Source organism: Macrobrachium rosenbergii, chromosome 53 (genome assembly GCF_040412425.1).
Source record: "Macrobrachium rosenbergii isolate ZJJX-2024 chromosome 53, ASM4041242v1, whole genome shotgun sequence".
NCBI lineage: Eukaryota > Metazoa > Arthropoda > Malacostraca > Decapoda > Palaemonidae > Macrobrachium > Macrobrachium rosenbergii.
In genome coordinates, this window is record NC_089793.1 from 52,816,766 (window position 1) to 52,834,588 (window position 17,823).

A 17,823-nucleotide genomic window follows, 5' to 3' on the forward strand; every position below is an offset into this window, starting at 1 on the left:
AACAGTTGTGTCTGATCGTGTGTCTGGAATTACATCTAATAGTCCTTGCTTGTTCCCGAATACTATTTGTAATGGAAATACAGGACAAGGTGGTCCTATTTTTCCAGCATTGATGGCTCTGACATTAGCCTCGGATTTTAAACTTGATATGATCCCTTAATTTTGATTGCCCTTTTGGTTGGATGGATGTCCTCTTGAATTGCTTTGCTGGGACTTGAAGCAGATCTTTGCGAAATGTCCTTTTTTGTTGCATGTTGTGCACTTGGCGTCCTTTGCTGGGCACTTGTTTCTAGGGTGACGATCGCCTGCGCACCAATAACAAGAGTGGCCCGTGTGTGTTTTTCTTCTGCAATGCTTCTTCTGGGGTTGCTTTCTTATTTGATGAGGCTTCTTGCTTGTTTCGATGATCTTGTTTCTTCATACTCTTCTTGTATGTTTAAATTGCATTCATTGTGCCCTTAGCTGGTTGATACTCCACTTTTAAGGCACTGGAAGTCCTTTTGTGCTGCTTCACGAGAACGAACGACAGTCAGGGAGTCAGATAATGATGCATTGGCTTTCATTCTTAATAAATGCTGCACTGTTTCATTATCCGTTAAACCGACAAGTATTGCATGTTTCAGCTGATTATCAACACAATTGCTTCCTTTACACAAGCCAGTATCATCAGCAATTTGCTTCAATCTTACCCAAAAGTTGTCGAAGGTCTCCCCAGGTTGTTGCCTGCATTTGGTGAATTCCAATCTTCTAAGAGAATCGTTCCTCTGTTCCTTGATGTGGGTTATAATTTTGTTGATAATGTCGTCCACAGGTAGAGTTGAATCAGGTTTCACTCCCAAAGTGTGATCTAAGACACGCAAAACTTCATCTTCTAAGCAAAGTCTCAAAGAAGCAAACTGCTTTGATTGAGGCAATGTTTGAAAATCAATAAGGGTTGTATAATCGCTCCATTTTAACTTCCATTCTTGAGCTCCTCTAAGTGAAACATCCAGTTTTAGCTTCTCAGGTATGTGAACCTGGGCTTGTGATGCACTTGTAGTGGGAGTTGTGTGAATACCCTGCTGTATATTAGCCAAAATTTGAGCCAATTGTTGATGTTGTTGCTGCATGAGTTGCTGCTGTTGCAGTTGTTGTTGTTGCAACAATTGCATTAAAACATCATTGGTTGAGGCTGAAGAGGTAGAGGGGTTGATAGAAGAATCCATACTTGTAGCTCCGATATCCTCAGAAGGCGTAGAAATCCCTGTAGTATCTTTATTCTTGTTTTTGCCGTCCATCGTAAGGTGTGTCGTCAGTGATGACGTAACAGTGAAGGAGATGACGTCACGGAGTGGAGGAGGAAGGCGGGAGAAATGGCTGCTGCTCTCCGCAGAGTCGCCGAGTGCGTGCGTGCGTTTGACAGTGTGATCAGTTACCTGATGGTGGTGTTTGAGAGGGGATGCATCAGGAAGCAGAAATGGACATGAAAAGGGGCTGTGTGCTCATTAAATGATGAATAAAAGTCCCTAAACGAAATACACACCGTAACACTGCCACACTACACTTTATGCACTACACTGCACTTATACACTTCACTGCGAGTAACTGTAAAGTCAGTATCACTTTGAAAATGACGAAAAGTTTACAGTTCACTTCGCTTGAAACACTGAGCTGATGGCGGGGTTTCCTTAAAACTTTTCTTTCGAGTATTTTACCCCTTTCTCATAATCACTGCGCCATCTTCTTTGGGTGTAAGTCCCGGTATAAGGTATTGAATGAATACCGGTAGGTTCTTTTAAAGTGGCAATGTATTCTCGAACAGAATAAACGTATACAAGAGGATACAGAGATAGGAGCTGTGTCGGCGTGTGTTGTTACTCTTCTTTTATTCCGCCTACCACTACAGCCAGATACAGTTATTAATATCCTAACAATGATATTAATTATGTAGCAGCAGAGATGATATTGAATGTATTATGTATGTATATACTAAGATTACAGATTCCCTACTGCTCCTGGCAATGATAATACGTGTGAGTATTTTTACGTGTGCCTAAACATACAATGCTAAATGTGTTGCCAAATTGGCAATACTTGTTTGACTATAAAACATCTCTATCCGTTGGGTGATTCGATCTTGATGATTGTCGTACAATTTGGGCTTTTATTTCATTTTGGCTTCGTGAGACATTCAGACTGGAGTTCTCTCCATCTGACTAGATGAGCAGCAGTACGTTCTGGACAAGAGCCCACAAGGTCAGGAGCGTTGGTCCGTCCCTCGTGTTCAGGAAGAACCTGTCTTTTCATCTGGTACTAAAGGCAGGGGTGTGGTCGCGACAAACCACATTCACTGCCTTCTACCTGTGGGACGTTGCCCATAGAGCGTTGGACACATTTCTCTTGGGTCCCGTGGTGGCTGCTCAACAAGTTGTGTAGTTCATCCAGTTCCCCTAGCAGGACAGATTGCATCTCGCCTAAGATGTATGGTTGTGAAAGGGACAGTGGATGTGTGAGTAGCTGTCTTCCTTTCTCTTTTATACCCCTTCTCTCCTGTCGGGCAGAGGAGCAGTTGAAGAACCATCATGTGCTGGAACGGGCTTAGATTTTGTGAGTGAGCACCCTTTCTAATATCTATGTTTGGTAGATTAATAGGAGCAAGTCGTACCCTGTCTCTAGCAAGGAGAGAGAGGGACTTACAATAAACAAACCCGTTGGTTATCTTTAAATTTAGTCGACCCCCTGCCTATGTGGAGTCCTGCAATTTGCGGCTTCACCTATTTGCAGGTATTGCAATACACCCCCTGAACGCCTGAATTCGCCCTTAAACCCACTAGCCCGAACAACTCTCAATTACCCATCCCACTATTGGGAATTTTAACAGTCAGCGTTACCAGTGCTGCGGGTAAAATCTTGTCACTTGAACTACCATAACAAACGGTCGGCAACGCTGACACGGGTGTGTGCCGACACTCCCTCTTTCGTCAGTTGCTTTTTGTTCGCGCTGCTGGAAGGTTGTTTCTTTCTGCAGTGTGAGGTTTTAATCCTACTGCCCAGCTTCTCTTTGTATTTTGGACCTTTGGTGAAGACCTGGATTGTATTTACCGGTTTTTTCTCCTGGTTTTTCTGGATTTCTTTGATGTGGGATGTCTTCTAGAGTTGGACTTGCTGGTTTCCGGTCTCGATTGGTCATCATGGACTCTTTCACCTTCTACTACCATGCCTTCGTCTTCGATGTCGACCTCGACTGCCCCCACAACTGTGGATGCTGGAGCTCATCGCTTCTTCTTCCTGCCAGAGACGGATGAGTACCTTGAGACACAATAGACATTCTGTCAGGTATGTAGGAAGGTTAAATGTGATGAATGTTCCGATTGGAAGGCACAAGAGATGGAGGATTACATTCGTCATCGCAAGTCTTTGGCTAGTAAGGGCAGCAGACGTTGGTCAGATTCTCGTTGTCCCAAGTGTCTCAGACTTCTGCTACAGATCAGTTGGTGGATTTAGCGAGTTCAATGGTAGTCAAACAGATAGAGGATAGGATTGCAAGTAGTATGGAAAATTTAATAGCTAGTCTTCTTCAACATTTCTCAGATAGGGATAGTAGTAGTGTTAAGATGTCTAATCCTTCTTCCTTTTCAGCTCCCCTGCCTGTTCCAGAACCATCCCTAACAGGTGCTGAGGGTAATGGCGGAACCGCAAGCCTCCGAGTGGGCAGGGTCTGCCAGCCCCCTCGGCATGGAGCAGGCAGTGAAGGATCTCCCCCCCCCCCTCAACCCCCTTATAGTATTGATGAATTTAATGTTCATAATGTTAGTCAGGATCAAGATCTAGGTGTGATAAAGGAGGATAGGTCTGAGTTAGGTAGTTAGGAGACAGTATTAAGGGTGCAAAGTTGTTCTCCTGGACGGGGTCCGGTTTTGGGTTCGAGTGGCTTTTGTGCTCTGGCAAGAGTTTTGCCTTCATCGCTTCTTTTCGGTCTGGCTCTGTCTCAAGTCAGTGATGTTTCAGTTCCGGTGGTGCAGAATCCTTCTGCCCTAGCTCCTAACTCACTTCCAACTGTTTCTGAATCTTCTACTGTAGTTTTCCCCCTTCTCTGTGTTTTCTACTCCTCCATCTAGTAAGGTGGATTCTGGGGTGTCCTTTCAGCCTCTAAAAGTAGTTTGCAGGACCTGCAATTGGATGTGGCGGAATACAAGGTGGATTTGCTGGGTCTTTTGACGGGTACGGACCTATGGTGAGGGGTTATTTTTTGAATGGTTTTCTCTAACATTAGAGAGTATGTGACACAACAGTGTAGAATTCATGTCAGATATGTTTCAGGATTATCGAGGGGGGCCGGATTCGGTGTACCTTCTGTCCTTTCGTGCTAAGTTTTCTTCTGGGTTATCTGTCGCCTCATCTCCTGCTCCCACATTCTCTGTTGCTCCTTTTTCAGTCTTCTCTTCGGTCTCTTCTTCTTCTGCTCCGGTCTTTCCTGCGGCTCCCGCTTCTTCCATTTTCCCTCCTTCTTCGACTTTGGCTTTCCTCCTCACAGGTAACTTTGTTTATGCATCTGCTGTTCCTCTGCCTCCTGCCTTTCCTTCCTCAGTACAATCCTCTCCAGTAGTAGGAGCTTCTGGACAGGTGAAAAGGCAGTTTCGGCAGAATTTGGCCGCAGGCATTTCGTGTTCCATCCCTTCGGGTATGCACAACCCCTTGCTTCCGCTTTAAGCGGCTGTTTTGGTAGCATCAGGTATTTCACAGGGTTTGCCTGTCACTTCCAGTTTGGGTTTGTGCTCCACGGTTTTGGCAGGTTCAGGGTTTGCAGTACCTTTTCTCGAAATATAACTCAGGTCCACGGCTTTCATTCTCCCTTTCTTCATCTTCTTCTCCCTCCACAGCGCGCATCCTTCCCCAGGGTTTAGCAATGTCGGTTTGGCTACTCTCACTCGTCTTCCCCTTGGTAATAATGGGGAATCGGCTCCGGGTTTTCTTGGTTCAGCCTTCTCTTCTTCCCGGCAGGTTCAACTATGCGGATTCAGCTCCGGGTACCCGATTAGGTGTGGGTGCTCAGCTTTCTGGTTAGGGTGGTCTGCTTGCGGACTCTTCATCGGTGTCTGGGCTTAGTTCAGTTCCTCCTCCTTTGTTGTCTTAGACTGTTCGGACATTGCGGAACAGGATTCTTATCTGGAGGCGCAGGAGATTCTGGCGGACTTAGAATGTCCAGCAGTAACGATTACGGACGCATGCCTGAGTATGTTACTTCTTCGTACCCTCTAGCAAGAGCTCCGAACCTCCTGATTTCATCAATTCAGTCTTTTTTTCGTGAAGTTTTTATGCCACTAAGCCAGCTCCTGCCTCTCTTTCGTGTTGGCTGGTTTGGTTCGATCGGGTTAAACAGGCTTTGGAGGAGGCGGACGGTCATTTAACATCGGTAGTGGCTTCTAATAGACAGAACTCTTTTATTCTCTCTCTCGTTAAGACGATTTAGGCAGTTCGAGGTAACCTTTTGGCAGGTGTCAGGTTGCCATTCAACGAATCAGTTGAGGCATCATCTCAGCTCGTAGGAACTTCTCTTAGAGAAGCAGGTGCTTGGAGGATGAGTTGTGCAATCAAACTGAGGCTCTTGCACACTCTTTCTGGATGCTGTCAGGTTTACTGTAATGGGGTTCTAAAAGACTGACGGCTACGTCCCTTTGGATCCGTGGCTCTTTGCCGCCTAATGAATGTATCTCGAGGGGTCTGGCTCGCCAGACAAATGCTTTGGCTTCGTCTACAACTTTTGGAGCAGAAAAGTCAAAATTTCTAATTTGGTCATCTTCCCCCTCAGTATCCGGACGTTCATAAGAGGGATTGCTTAGAACACCTTAGCATTAGCTAATTCTTTGTTTAAGGACGATGACGTAGCCAGTATGACGAACGTGGTTGCCTTTAACTCATGTCTCCGGTGTCGGCAATTGTATGCATCGTCGAGGGTACAGTGTGTTGGGGTATCTAGACGATTGGTCGATCCTTGCCTCCTCTCTAGTGGATATTGTCTGTAGCCTATGTCCTAGGATTATGTATCCTTAAGTGGCCTAGCTTAGACCGAGGACCCTAGGATCAGATACTGTAATAACAATATCTGGAAATTGATAGCCTAAAATAAGGCTACATAGTAGTATAATTTTTTCCTTTTATATCAGCCTGTGCACTTAAGCATGAGCTAAATAATCCAGGACTAGCCTAGGCATTACCTTATATGAAGTTAAGTGATAACTTTGTACGAAACATCCCATTTTTGGACTAAATTGTTAGCCTAGACCATGTAACCCAGGACCAGATGAAACAGTAATCTGTGCTGGATGAGATGGTAACCTAGCCTTAAGGCTACATAGTAAGGTACTGTAATTGTGTTTTATTTAGCCCATACCCTTAATTGTAAATCAAATAATCCGGATTAGGCAGTAGCCTAGATTAGAGTAAGTTATAGCCTGGCTATAAGGTTACGCATGAGTGAGTTGCTGTTTTATATAATAGACCAAATAGCCTAGGATTTGATATAAACAACTTGGGTTAGACAGAAAATAGTAGACCATTACATATTAGTAAGTTTCTGTTTTTATATAGCCTATACATTGAACAGTGATCTATAATAATCTGGATTATGCAATACCTTATGCTTACAGTACTAGGCTAAGAGAGAACAAATAAGCCTAGGATCATATATAAACAGTATCCTAGGCTCAATAAAATAACCTGGTTTTTCACAACTCAGTAGTATATCTGTAAGGCTGCATACTAGTAGGGTCTTTATGTAGCCTATATCCTTAAAGGGGATATAAACTTAGAACAGGCAGTTGCCTAACCAGATTAAGTAGGAAACCTTTTAATAGCAATGGCCGAATATCAGATAAAAGGATAGTCTTGGCCACATTAAACAGAAAACCAGATTATAAGAGGATTATTTTCTGTATAATTTATATCCTTAAGCTTTAGATAAGCCTAGAATAGGCAGTGGCCTAGATTAGGTTAAACGAGAACCTTCAAAGAAATCCCCTAAGCTTAATGTAGACTATACTAGAAGCATTAACCTAAGCTATATAAAACAGTGGTTTGGGTTAGTTAAACAAATTAGATCATAGCAGTTAGTCTGAATGGCATGACAGTTAGAATTAAAAATTTCACTTAGCCATTGCAAAAGGACTAACAATGTATAAATAATACAGCCATACACAGGTATGAAAACTAACCTAAACCTTAGAGGGTTTAAGTTAACATAGATATTTAATTAAATGTGTTACAACAGCACACTTGTAATCAAATTAACCTGTAATGTGGAAACTATATGAGGAACTACAGAAGTGTCCCTCATTTAAAAACAATTAATACTACTTAGCTTTTAATAACAACTTGTTTTATATCACTACAGGGCCGCTGTTAGGCAGGATCCTCATTTCAAGTGTTCCATAGCAAATTGCTCGGTTCACTTTGTGCCAGTGGGTACGGCCCATAGCACTTCCCATGAGCATAGTCCTTGTAAGAAACAAGAAAAATTTGCTTAGTCGCCAGACGTGGGCGAGATTTATAGTATGCTCCAGGCAGCAAGTTTTAAGGATGAAACAGCTCCTTTTAAGCTGTCCCCATGGGCCCTAGGGTTCAGTAGGGGTGAGGAAAGGGGAGATTATATCTTTCTGGCAGAACTCCGGCAGCAGATTTTTAACCCTTTCTCAGAACAACATCAATGTTTGGGCCAAAACCCAGAAACATCAGTCACCCAATGCCTTCCAGGTTAACCCCGCAGAGGAAGTAGAGGAATCTTTACATGGGGTTGACATTCTTACTAAAGAATATGAAATGGACATTGCCACTGAAATGGCCCTGGTGAACCCAGAAGGCTCAGGGACACAAATTTTAGCTAGCCATGGGAGAAACCTTCCAGAAGGAATTGTATTCCCCATGCAGCTATCGTTGCTGAATAGGATCTTTTCCCCAAAAGGGATACTGTACTAGGATCCACCTAACTCCAACTGAAATGACTAAATTTTTGGAGGGGTATAGTAACTTACCCAGGACTTCTGCCCCTTGATTAACAGGCAGTTACAGTCCAGTTGATGAAGCTCAGTTAGATTGTGCAAGCTCCCCCAAAAGGGGTACACAGTTTGCGTCATTTGATCAATTCCGTAAGGAAATTGAGTACCGATAAAGATGCCCTTGCCACAGAAAGGCAATATATAAGGGACATGAAGGATGATTGTGAAAAGGAAAGTAAGTTGGTCATGTACACCCCAGACTGTAAAAGTACTACTACATCTTGTAACCAAAAAGTGAGTGTGAATACAAATGCTGCCCAAACAAGGTCTATTGTTAGAATTCTGACTGGAAACAACAAAATGGTCAGTTTGGAATACAGAACTTCAGATCAGAACATAATAGGGGCTCCAATACTCACCCCTGATGATACTGATAACCCTTGGCGAGACGTGCCTCAGTGTCCATTTTCTCTTCCAATGGCAAGTATGTAATTAATGAGAGAAAAACTATGATTGAAGTTGTACATGTAGAATTTAGAAACAGGGCAGCATTCCCTAATACAGAATGGCACTTGGTACCATCTTCACCAGACGTGGAGAAACCACTAATAGAAATGGTTTTCTTATCTATGCCTATAGCATTAAAAGCTATAGAAATCACCCTTTACCAGGTCAACGAAAAATGGATCGCTACTTCCATTTTGAATGAGACCCAAGTTGCTCACCAAGTAGCCCCAGCCTTCTGTCCCTTCACTTTCAAAATTATTAACCGTGTGAAGACAGATTTTCGGAATTTGTAGTGACTAAAAACAAGAGACAATGGCAGAATTAAAACCATCTGCCACGGTCATCCCAGTTTCAAACTAATTCCACCACAGAATGGGCAATGCTACAACTCCTTTTGAAAGGAAAAAGCACCCAGAAGGTTTTCTTACCTGCAGCAGTTTGGGACCCTTATGAGAAGACTTAGAAACAGCCTTCAGAATTTTTTCAATAGAGAATGGACAGCCTCTTTATTTTACGAATTAGAGGGGACAGCCTAGCGTCAGAATTTTATGCTGGACCCTTAGTATTATAACCTCTACCACCTTGCTGGAAGTTGCCACCAAAGGGCTTCCAGAAGATTCCAGGACAATTTTTGCTGTTGAGGCCAATAGTCTTATGAGCCCGTTGGGAAGCACTCTGTGACTTCCTAGAATGGTGCATAAAAGTGCGAATGGAAGCATTGGAGGGCTCCATCAAATCATTCTCCAATGTCACTGCATTTTTACATTCTAACTCCTTCTGTAAGGACCTGTTTGAGGAGTCTGTTGTGGCTCAACTCAACGAGCATGGCCGCCAACATTGTACAATGTATTCTCTTCTGGAAAAGGGGAATTCAGGAAACAAAGAACCCATAATTTCCCTTTACCCAACCCCAAAAAGGTTCACTTTGATCAAAAATCATATAAGCCTTCAGTCACCCCTAAAAGTTTTCCTCAAAAAACAGGTAGGTGGTCAGAAGGGACAATTCCCTACAAAGGAACAACAACAACAGCAAGGACATCTTTTTCCCAAGGTCCAAAAATCATCTTATAGGGGGAAAAAGGAAAAGCAACACCTGGAATGCCTATCAAAGGCGAAGGCAGAGGAAGAGGCAGATACCAAAAGGAATTGTATGGTTGGGGGTCGGCTTCGACGATATCACTGACAATGGAAGTTTTCCCTGTGGGGGGACAGCATTATTTATATGTGCACGAAGGCCCTGTTAATGGGGCCCATAGAGAAACATGCATATATTTGCCACCAAGTACGTCTCATCAATGTCCTCAAAAAGGATTCCTCCAAAGAATAGTGATCCTCAACCAATCAACATTGAACAAGCACTTTGTCTGCCAAAGTTTTTTGGATAATTACTGCTGCCAAAGTGTGTTGAATCATTCCAAAAGGGACTTGGACAGTTTCGATAGATCTGAAAGATGTGTACTGGCACGTCCCTATAGCCGTTCCCTTCCTCCCCTTCCTAAGGGAAAGATATGTACAGATTCAAAGTCATGCCCTTTTGGCTAAACATTACCTAAAGAATATTTTACAAAATTAACAATGGTTGTCATTTCAGAACTGAAATAAAAAGGAATACAACTAATAGCCTACCAAGACAACTGGTTGATCTGGGTTCCACAAGAAAAGAGTGCTTGAAAAACCTAAGAGCAATGGTCAACAGACTACAGTCAAAAGGTTTTATAATAATTTTGAAAAAATCCCGCCTCGAGCCCAGCAGACACTTTCAGTGGCTGGGACTGTGTTGGGATACTCTTCAAAGCCTGTTGTCTCTCCCCATCCTACTCAAAACAGTATAAGGCAAGTCTTCAAAAGGTTCCTTGCACAGCCCAGAGTTCCCAGATGGCAATTAGAATGTTTGATGGGCGTGCTGCAGTTCGCATCAGTAATAGATCCAATACTTAGATTGCAACTAAAAATGTGAACAAATTCTGGCTATTGCATGCAAGAAAAAAGTTGCGAGACCGACCTCATCAAAAGATTAAAAAAGTTGGGGAGACACTTCGGCCTTGGATCCGGAAGGAATCTCTGGCGAAACAGGTCACCCTGACTCCTCCGTCTGTACGAGTGACAATACACACAGATGCCTTGTTGACAGGTTGGGAGGACATTGGGAGGATCATCAGGTGGCAGGGAGGTGATCAGCTAATCTGATGAATTCTTATATCAATTTCCTGGAGCTGATGGCTGTCTTTTTGTCTCTCAAAAAACTCAAACTTCCAGAATAAAGAGACAACATTACAATATCTACATCAAGAGGTAGGGTCACATTCACCTCCTCTCAGTATGATAATGCTAGCCATCCTTTGGATGGCAGAAGCAGGGAAGTGGCACTTGTCTGCAATTCACCTCACAGGGGGTCTCATTGTAATAGCAGACTCTATCAAGGAAAACAACAGCCTCAGCCACTCTTTTCAGGCAATAGCCAACATGCTTTCACAACCGGAAGTGGACCTGTTCACCATGTACCTGAATCACAAACTCCTGATATATGTCTCCGAACCTGGACAGTCAAGCAACAGCAAGAGATACCTTCCTAAAGACTGGAACAAGTGGAGGACGATATCTTTTTCCCCCATTGTCCCAGATTTCGAAGGTTTTGAGCAAACTTCTAGCCTTCAAAGGAACAGCTTACTAAATAGCCCCAAACTGGTCAAACAGGCGTTGGTTTCTATTATTTCAACAACGGACGAAAAGATCAGTTCCGCTATTGTCTGCTGTTCTGTCCCAGACAGTAGGAGGGAAAGTCGTTTACTCATCCTCCTTTCTGACCTGAGACCTTCACGTATGGATTTTTAAAAATATCTCGTGAAAATTACTCACCCAGCATTGCTAGATACCTAGTGCAAAAATTACAGACAGCATCTATCTTGCAATGCCAGTCCGTATGGAAGATATGGTTAGATTATATCCATACTGAGAGCCCAGTTCTTATATACTCTTTTGAAGACAAATGCCATGCGATTACAACAGTCATGGCATACAAGGCTGCATTAACGGAACCCTTGCTTTATCGATTCTGGATTGACTCCAGTATAGAAGTTGTCACTTCCCTTCTGCTCTACAAAGGCCCACTCCTGAAAGGCTTCCAATTACTTGGTCCCTGAACAAGGTGCTTAGGCTTCTAACAACCCCTTATCAACCCCTCATTTCAGTGGACCTAATACAGCCACAATGCACATGCTACAAAAGGCAATTTTTTTTATTGCATTAGCATCAGGAGCTCGTATTATTGAACTGGGCTCTTGTAGACGGGGACAATGCATCATGCAAACAGCTGACCATCAGTTATTATTCCTGGCCAAGAATGAGGATCCTGTAAAAAGGAAATCTATTCTTATAGGAAAACTCAGTTTAGCAGACAAGACATTATGCTCAGTTCAAGCACGTAAGGTTTACCTAGAAGTCATGGCAAACATCCCAGAGGGTCCTATTTTCCTACACCCTAGCACAAACTAACCACTCTCCCTAAAAGGGCTGAGAATGATTGTAGTGTATCTCATTAAAAAGGCAAATCCCCACTCATTTCCTAGGTCACATGATATTAGGAGAGTAAGTACGTCGTTGGCCTTCTTCAGAAATGTCTCTTTCGAAGAAGTCTCCGAATGTACAGGGTGGTCATCAGCTAAATTATTGCCATGTGCCTGAACAAATTTGACTGCACTTGTGTATCAGTTAGGTAGCACAGTTAGTCCTAACCCCTAGGTGCTACAACAGGAAACCAGGGGTCTTATTGACGGTGAGTATGCTAACTATTGCTGGGAGAAGGGAGACAGTACTGCAACAAACCCAGCATGTGTAGGTAAGCCACTGTAGAACCACACCCTAAAACGTAAGTTCGTGTCTAGTTTCTTGTTCCTTGGTACCAAAACCTGAAGTGTATTTGGAATAAAGAATGGGACTTGAAATTTGTGGCATGACCTTGGACCAGAAATATGTTTTCCTTTGGGATGTTGGGATTAAAAATTGACAGCTTAAGCCTTTTTCTTCACCTGTCAATTTCTTTGTAAAGCTCCTTGAGGATGAAACAAGCGACTATGCTATAAAAAAACAGGCTTTGACGCAGGAAAAACCTATTTTTGGTAGTTACTGTTGAGTCCTCAGAACCCTCCCACTTCCCTGACAAAAAGGCATGGGATTTGGGCAAGGGATCGTCATGCATTGACCAACAGACAGTAATGGCTCCTTGGTCTTTAACAGCCCAGTTGTAAACAAGAGGGCGGATATGCATGCACAATAGTCACTTCTCTTTCTTGCAGGTTCTTTTGACTTTGGAAAAACTGGCTTCACCTTCGCTGAAGGTAAGGGAAAGTGCCCTCTTATGTTTGAGTCTATTATATACTCCATTACGCTTTGTAATGTTAATCATTACGACACAATACCTGGCCAAAAGTCCAACTTGAAGAGAGTTCTTTGATACTAGTTTGGTCCCCATGTAGCTCTGGTAGACCATGGACGGTAATTCCTCGAGGACTCAACAGTGACTGCCAAAAACAGGCTTTTCCTACATCAAAACTGTGTTTTGTGATATATGAGTGTTTGTTCCTACACAAATACAAACCTTCCGTCTTTATATATGGACTTTACTTAAAAGCCATTTAACTTTTAAACAAGGTGGTTAAGGTAGTTAGCTACCGACGGTGGTGTGGGAGTCCCACAGAGACCACCAAGATACAAGGCCTGTTGGATATGACGTGATGACGTCGATCCTAGTGGTCCCAAGCTAGGGATTCTTTCTCTCTCGAGCTTCCTTCCCATACATCACTTGCGTATAAGGTTTTCTCGTGGTTCCATTGTTTTATTTTTTAATTGGACCGTAAAACTTGCGTGGCATAATGAAGTAGCGTGCCATGGATATATCTCGTGTATTTTATTGGACAAAATTACTGCGGTAAGTAGGTAAACTCAACAATATGTTCACTGCAACAGATATTTGACTTTTGTCTCTGGATTTACGATAACAAGCACTGAATAATCCCTTGGATTCCGGTGCTTGGCTTCAAGCCTAAATTTCATATCCTATTTCATTTCATTCCATTCCACATTAGGATAACTTTCGACTGCGAAATGAAGTCTGTATTCATCGCACTGGAACCAGCACTACCCCACGTCGGGAGCACAAACAAAGGAAGATAAATCTACCTTGCTCATTGAGTCTCTTCCATGAGATATGAGGTACAAAATAATAAATGAGGAATTTAGCAAATATGGAATTATTAAGAAAACTAGAATCAAATTGGCAGACTTTTTCAGTCCTGCAGGTTTGGAAAACCTTTTTAGACTATGAAGAGGCTTTGGTTGCCTTCTCCAAATGTAACAAGTCTAGAGAGAATATCTTGTGTATATTAATAGAAAGGGCCCCTTCTAGCCTGAAGGTATATTATCCAAAAAACTCTGATAATAAAATAAGTAGAACTTCAGTAGCAAGAGCCCCTAAGCCAGGAAAATGGCTTGTAGTAACAGGTCAAGAGAAGCAGGGTAACATAATACTATTCAGGAGGCATTTGAAACATCAGATAGGAGGAGGCATCAATAATTCTAGAATTACACTCTTTGGACAAAACAGCTTTTTGATCCATGCCAAATCAGTGCAACAGGAAGCCATGATATTTATATCTAACAGGAAGACTGATTACCCCAGAAGGTAAGATCAAAGAAGTAAATTAAGACTCGACACAATTTTATCTATGCCAATGGTGTCATCTTCATGCAGGATGTGTATGAATTTTAAGAGGAAATCCTTGATTCAGTGTGTCCTCCTAATGTTTGGAGAGTATTCGAAGTACCTAGGTCTTCCATGATTATATTACATTTTATGATGAAGACTTACCAAATTTCATTGACATAAGAGAAAATCAACATTGGACCTTTTAATCCCCGGGCACTTTAGTGTTTCAACTGTTTTGGTTATGGTCATCCATCCTAGGTATGTACAAAGCCTAATCTCTGTGGTACATGCTGTCTCTCAGAGCATGGTGATTGTTCAAGACAGTTGAATTGCATAATCTGTAAGAAGGAACATAGTCCTAGAGATAAGAATTGTGAATCTTACAAGGCTGAACAGGAAGCTTTGTTTAAATCCCAATCAGAACACATAAGTGGGGGATATGCAAAGAAACTCATAGCTAGGACAACTAAGTATAGTGATGTAGTGAAACAGAAATGCAGGCAGTCCCCAGATAATGATGGGTCTGGCATACGACGTTCCAAGGTTACGACGCTTTTCAAACATATTCATCAGAAATTATTTCCCGCTGTACTATGCATGTTCCGGTTGCCATGCTTACGACGCCGATCCGACAGAATAAATATGGCTACAAAACAGCAGAATAATAAAAATTTGGAGTTTTTTTATTTTTTGAAAAAAATGCTTCACATCTTTTTCAATAAAATAAAAAGTAAGTTTTCTTAGTTATTGACGATTTTCAAGATTTTCATCTTACGACGATTTCTTTTTCAACCCCTACACCCTGTACCTGGGCTGAAGCATAAAACCGACGAGTAACTTCCCCTACCATTGTTTAACAACCTCTTAGAAAGTTAACAGCCATTATTGATCACAAGCAAAATCTCATGTAAAGATTTTTGTGTAAGAAAATTTTTCATCTTTTTAACCCAAATGCCATAATACTTTTTTGTGCTCATTTTCATCCATTTTTAACATCAGTCTTTGTTCTGTAGGCCCTCTCTTTAATCTGTGAACCCTTGTCCTGACTGTGAGGAAAAATGGCCCAGAGGATGACATCAAGGAACTCTTTTCCTTTTGTACCTCCTGCTGAAAGGCCCTCAGTGGTGTGCAGGCATTCCTTAAGGTTCTTTGCAGCACCCCTTCAGCCCCTAGCTGCAACCCCTTTCATTCCTTCTACTGTACCTCTGTTCGGGACTCTCCTAACAATTGCTTCTCAACTTGGGTTTCCCTCTTTTATGCCTTTCAAACCTTTCTAATCCTCTCATTTCCCTTTCATGAAATGACCTAACCGGCCATTCCAGCTTTTTATTCATTCATACCCCACAGTGAAAATCTCATGTAAAGACCTTCAGGTTTGTGTATTTTGATGGTAAATACAAATTACCTTAATATTTTAATAGTTTTATCAAAAAGTTTTTGAAAATGATATGAAAAATACAGTTATTAGTGAATATTTCTCAAAAATACCGCCATAATATATACTTTTTTGAGTCCATGCTACAGGGTTTACTGTGCTCCTGCTTCTGCCATGCAACAAGATTGTCAGAATGTCAGAGTCTTAATTGAGTGAGTACTTCAGACACTGTACGATGGAAAGGGAAGGAAAGGGAAGCAGTTCTAGTGAACTGTTGGTTTACAGACACTTATGTTCATATGGAAGACTTGGGAATCAGAGTTTCTGTGGAAATCATGACTCTGATATGGGCTGAATATGATTGATGGGTTTGTTATGAACAGTAAATAAAAGATTCAGTTTTATGTAAAGTTTTCTAATAATCTTTTGCCTTCTCCTATTTCAGACTTTCTTCCCTCAAACAAGAAGTTGTCAGTTTGTGGCATCAAGGTTTTGGAAATGAATGGGGTCCAGCAATGAATTTAAGTGCAAGTTCCTGTGAGGTATTGAATAAGTCCCTAAAGTAGGAAATATAAAAATTCTAGATATCAGATTTGTGCATCAGTGAAAGGGGAATTTGGAGGAAATAAGATGATAAATAAATAAAAGTGATAGAGGCAGTGAATAACAACAGAAGAAAGTTAAAAAAGTTGGTGTTTCCGTAAATAAACAAATGTCAAAGGACCAAAGTTTAAAATGAGCATCTTGGAATATCCTTTGGAAAGCAAGACTGAGGACCCAGTAGTGATGCCTCTCATCAAGCGTGAAAATCTAGGTTTAGCGGGCAGTGATGCCCCAGCCAGCTGTACATCTCTGTCTTTGGATACATTGAGGGAAATCAAGATGGAAATGAAGTTGGAAGTGGAGGTTTGTTATGAGTCTGATGACAATATGAAACATTGTTCTGAGGATTTTATGTCTGCGATCGAAGATGAAGTCGATTTGCCACCTGTCAGAAAGGAAGTCGATAAGGAGAAGCCCTTTGTGTGCCGGGAATGTGGGAAAGCCTTTTCCACAAAGTCCCACCTGGAACGACATTTCCGGAGCCATAGCAGGAAGAGGCCAAACGCCTGTGACGAGTGTGGAAAGGCATTCCCCCGGAAGTACAGCCTCAGAGAACACATCAAGACCCACAGTGGAGAGAGACCATACACTTGTGACGACTGTGGGAAGTCATTCTCCAGGATGTCATATCTCAAGAGACACATGAAGAACCACATGGGAGAGAGGCCCTTTGTGTGCAATGACTGTGGGAAGTCATTCTCCCAGAAATCAGTTCTCAAGACCCACATGGTGAGCCACACGGGCGAGAGGCCCTTTGAGTGCAAGGACTGTGGGAAGTTGTTCTCCCAGAAATCGTATCTCAAGGACCACATGGCGATCCACACGGGGGAGAGGCCCTTTGAGTGCAAGGACTGTGGCAAGTCGTTCTCCCAGAAAAGGAATCTCAAGAGCCACATGGTGATCCACACAGGGGAGAGGCCCTTTGTTTGCAGTGACTGTGGGAAGTCGTTCTCCCAGAAATCGGTTCTCAAGAGCCACATGGTGATCCACACGGGAGAGAGGCCCTTCGTGTGCAATGACTGTGGGAAGTCCTTCTCCCAAAAATCATATCTCAAGGTCCACATGGCGATCCACACAGGGGAGAGGCCCTTCGTGTGCAAGGACTGTGGGAAGTCATTCTCCCAGAAAACGAATCTCAGGAGCCACTTGGTGATCCACACAGGGGAGAGGCCCTTCGTGTGCAATGACTGTGGGAAGTCATTCTCCCAGAAATCGATTCTCAAGAGCCACATGGTGATCCACACAGGGGAGAGGCCCTTCGTGTGCAAGGACTGTGGGAAGTCGTTCTCACAGAAATCGTATCTCAAGGACCACATGGCAATCCACACGGGGGAGTGGCCCTTCATGTGCAATGACTGTGGGAAGTCATTCTCCCATAAGTCAAGTCTCAAGGATCACATGGCGATCCACACGGGAGAGATAGCCTTTGCCTGCCAGGACTGTGGGAAGTCGTTCTCCCAGAAAAAGAAACTCAAGAGCCACATGCAGGTCCATCTTGGGGAGAAGCCATTTGCTTGCGAAGAGTGCGGGAAAACGTTTTCCTGGAGGCACAACCTGAAACGACATTTCTTGACTCACACAGGTGAGAAGCCCTTCAGATGCTCTGACTGGGAATTTGTTCTCACAGAAGTCACATCTGAAGGTCCACAGTACTTACATTACTTACA

At 42.7% G+C, this 17,823-nt stretch overlaps 1 protein-coding gene across 1 annotated transcript in view; it reads left to right on the forward strand.

Moving 5' to 3' along the window:
• Positions 1 to 17,823, forward strand: part of LOC136834464 (oocyte zinc finger protein XlCOF6-like) — a 101,204-nt gene that overhangs the window by 18,442 nt on the left and 64,939 nt on the right. Inside the window, exon 2 of the mRNA XM_067097068.1 lies at positions 15,999 to 17,738. Within this exon, the coding sequence (XP_066953169.1) occupies positions 16,289 to 17,738 (1,450 nt within the window). The 5' untranslated portion in view covers positions 15,999 to 16,288. The remainder of the gene's footprint in view (positions 1 to 15,998; positions 17,739 to 17,823) is intronic.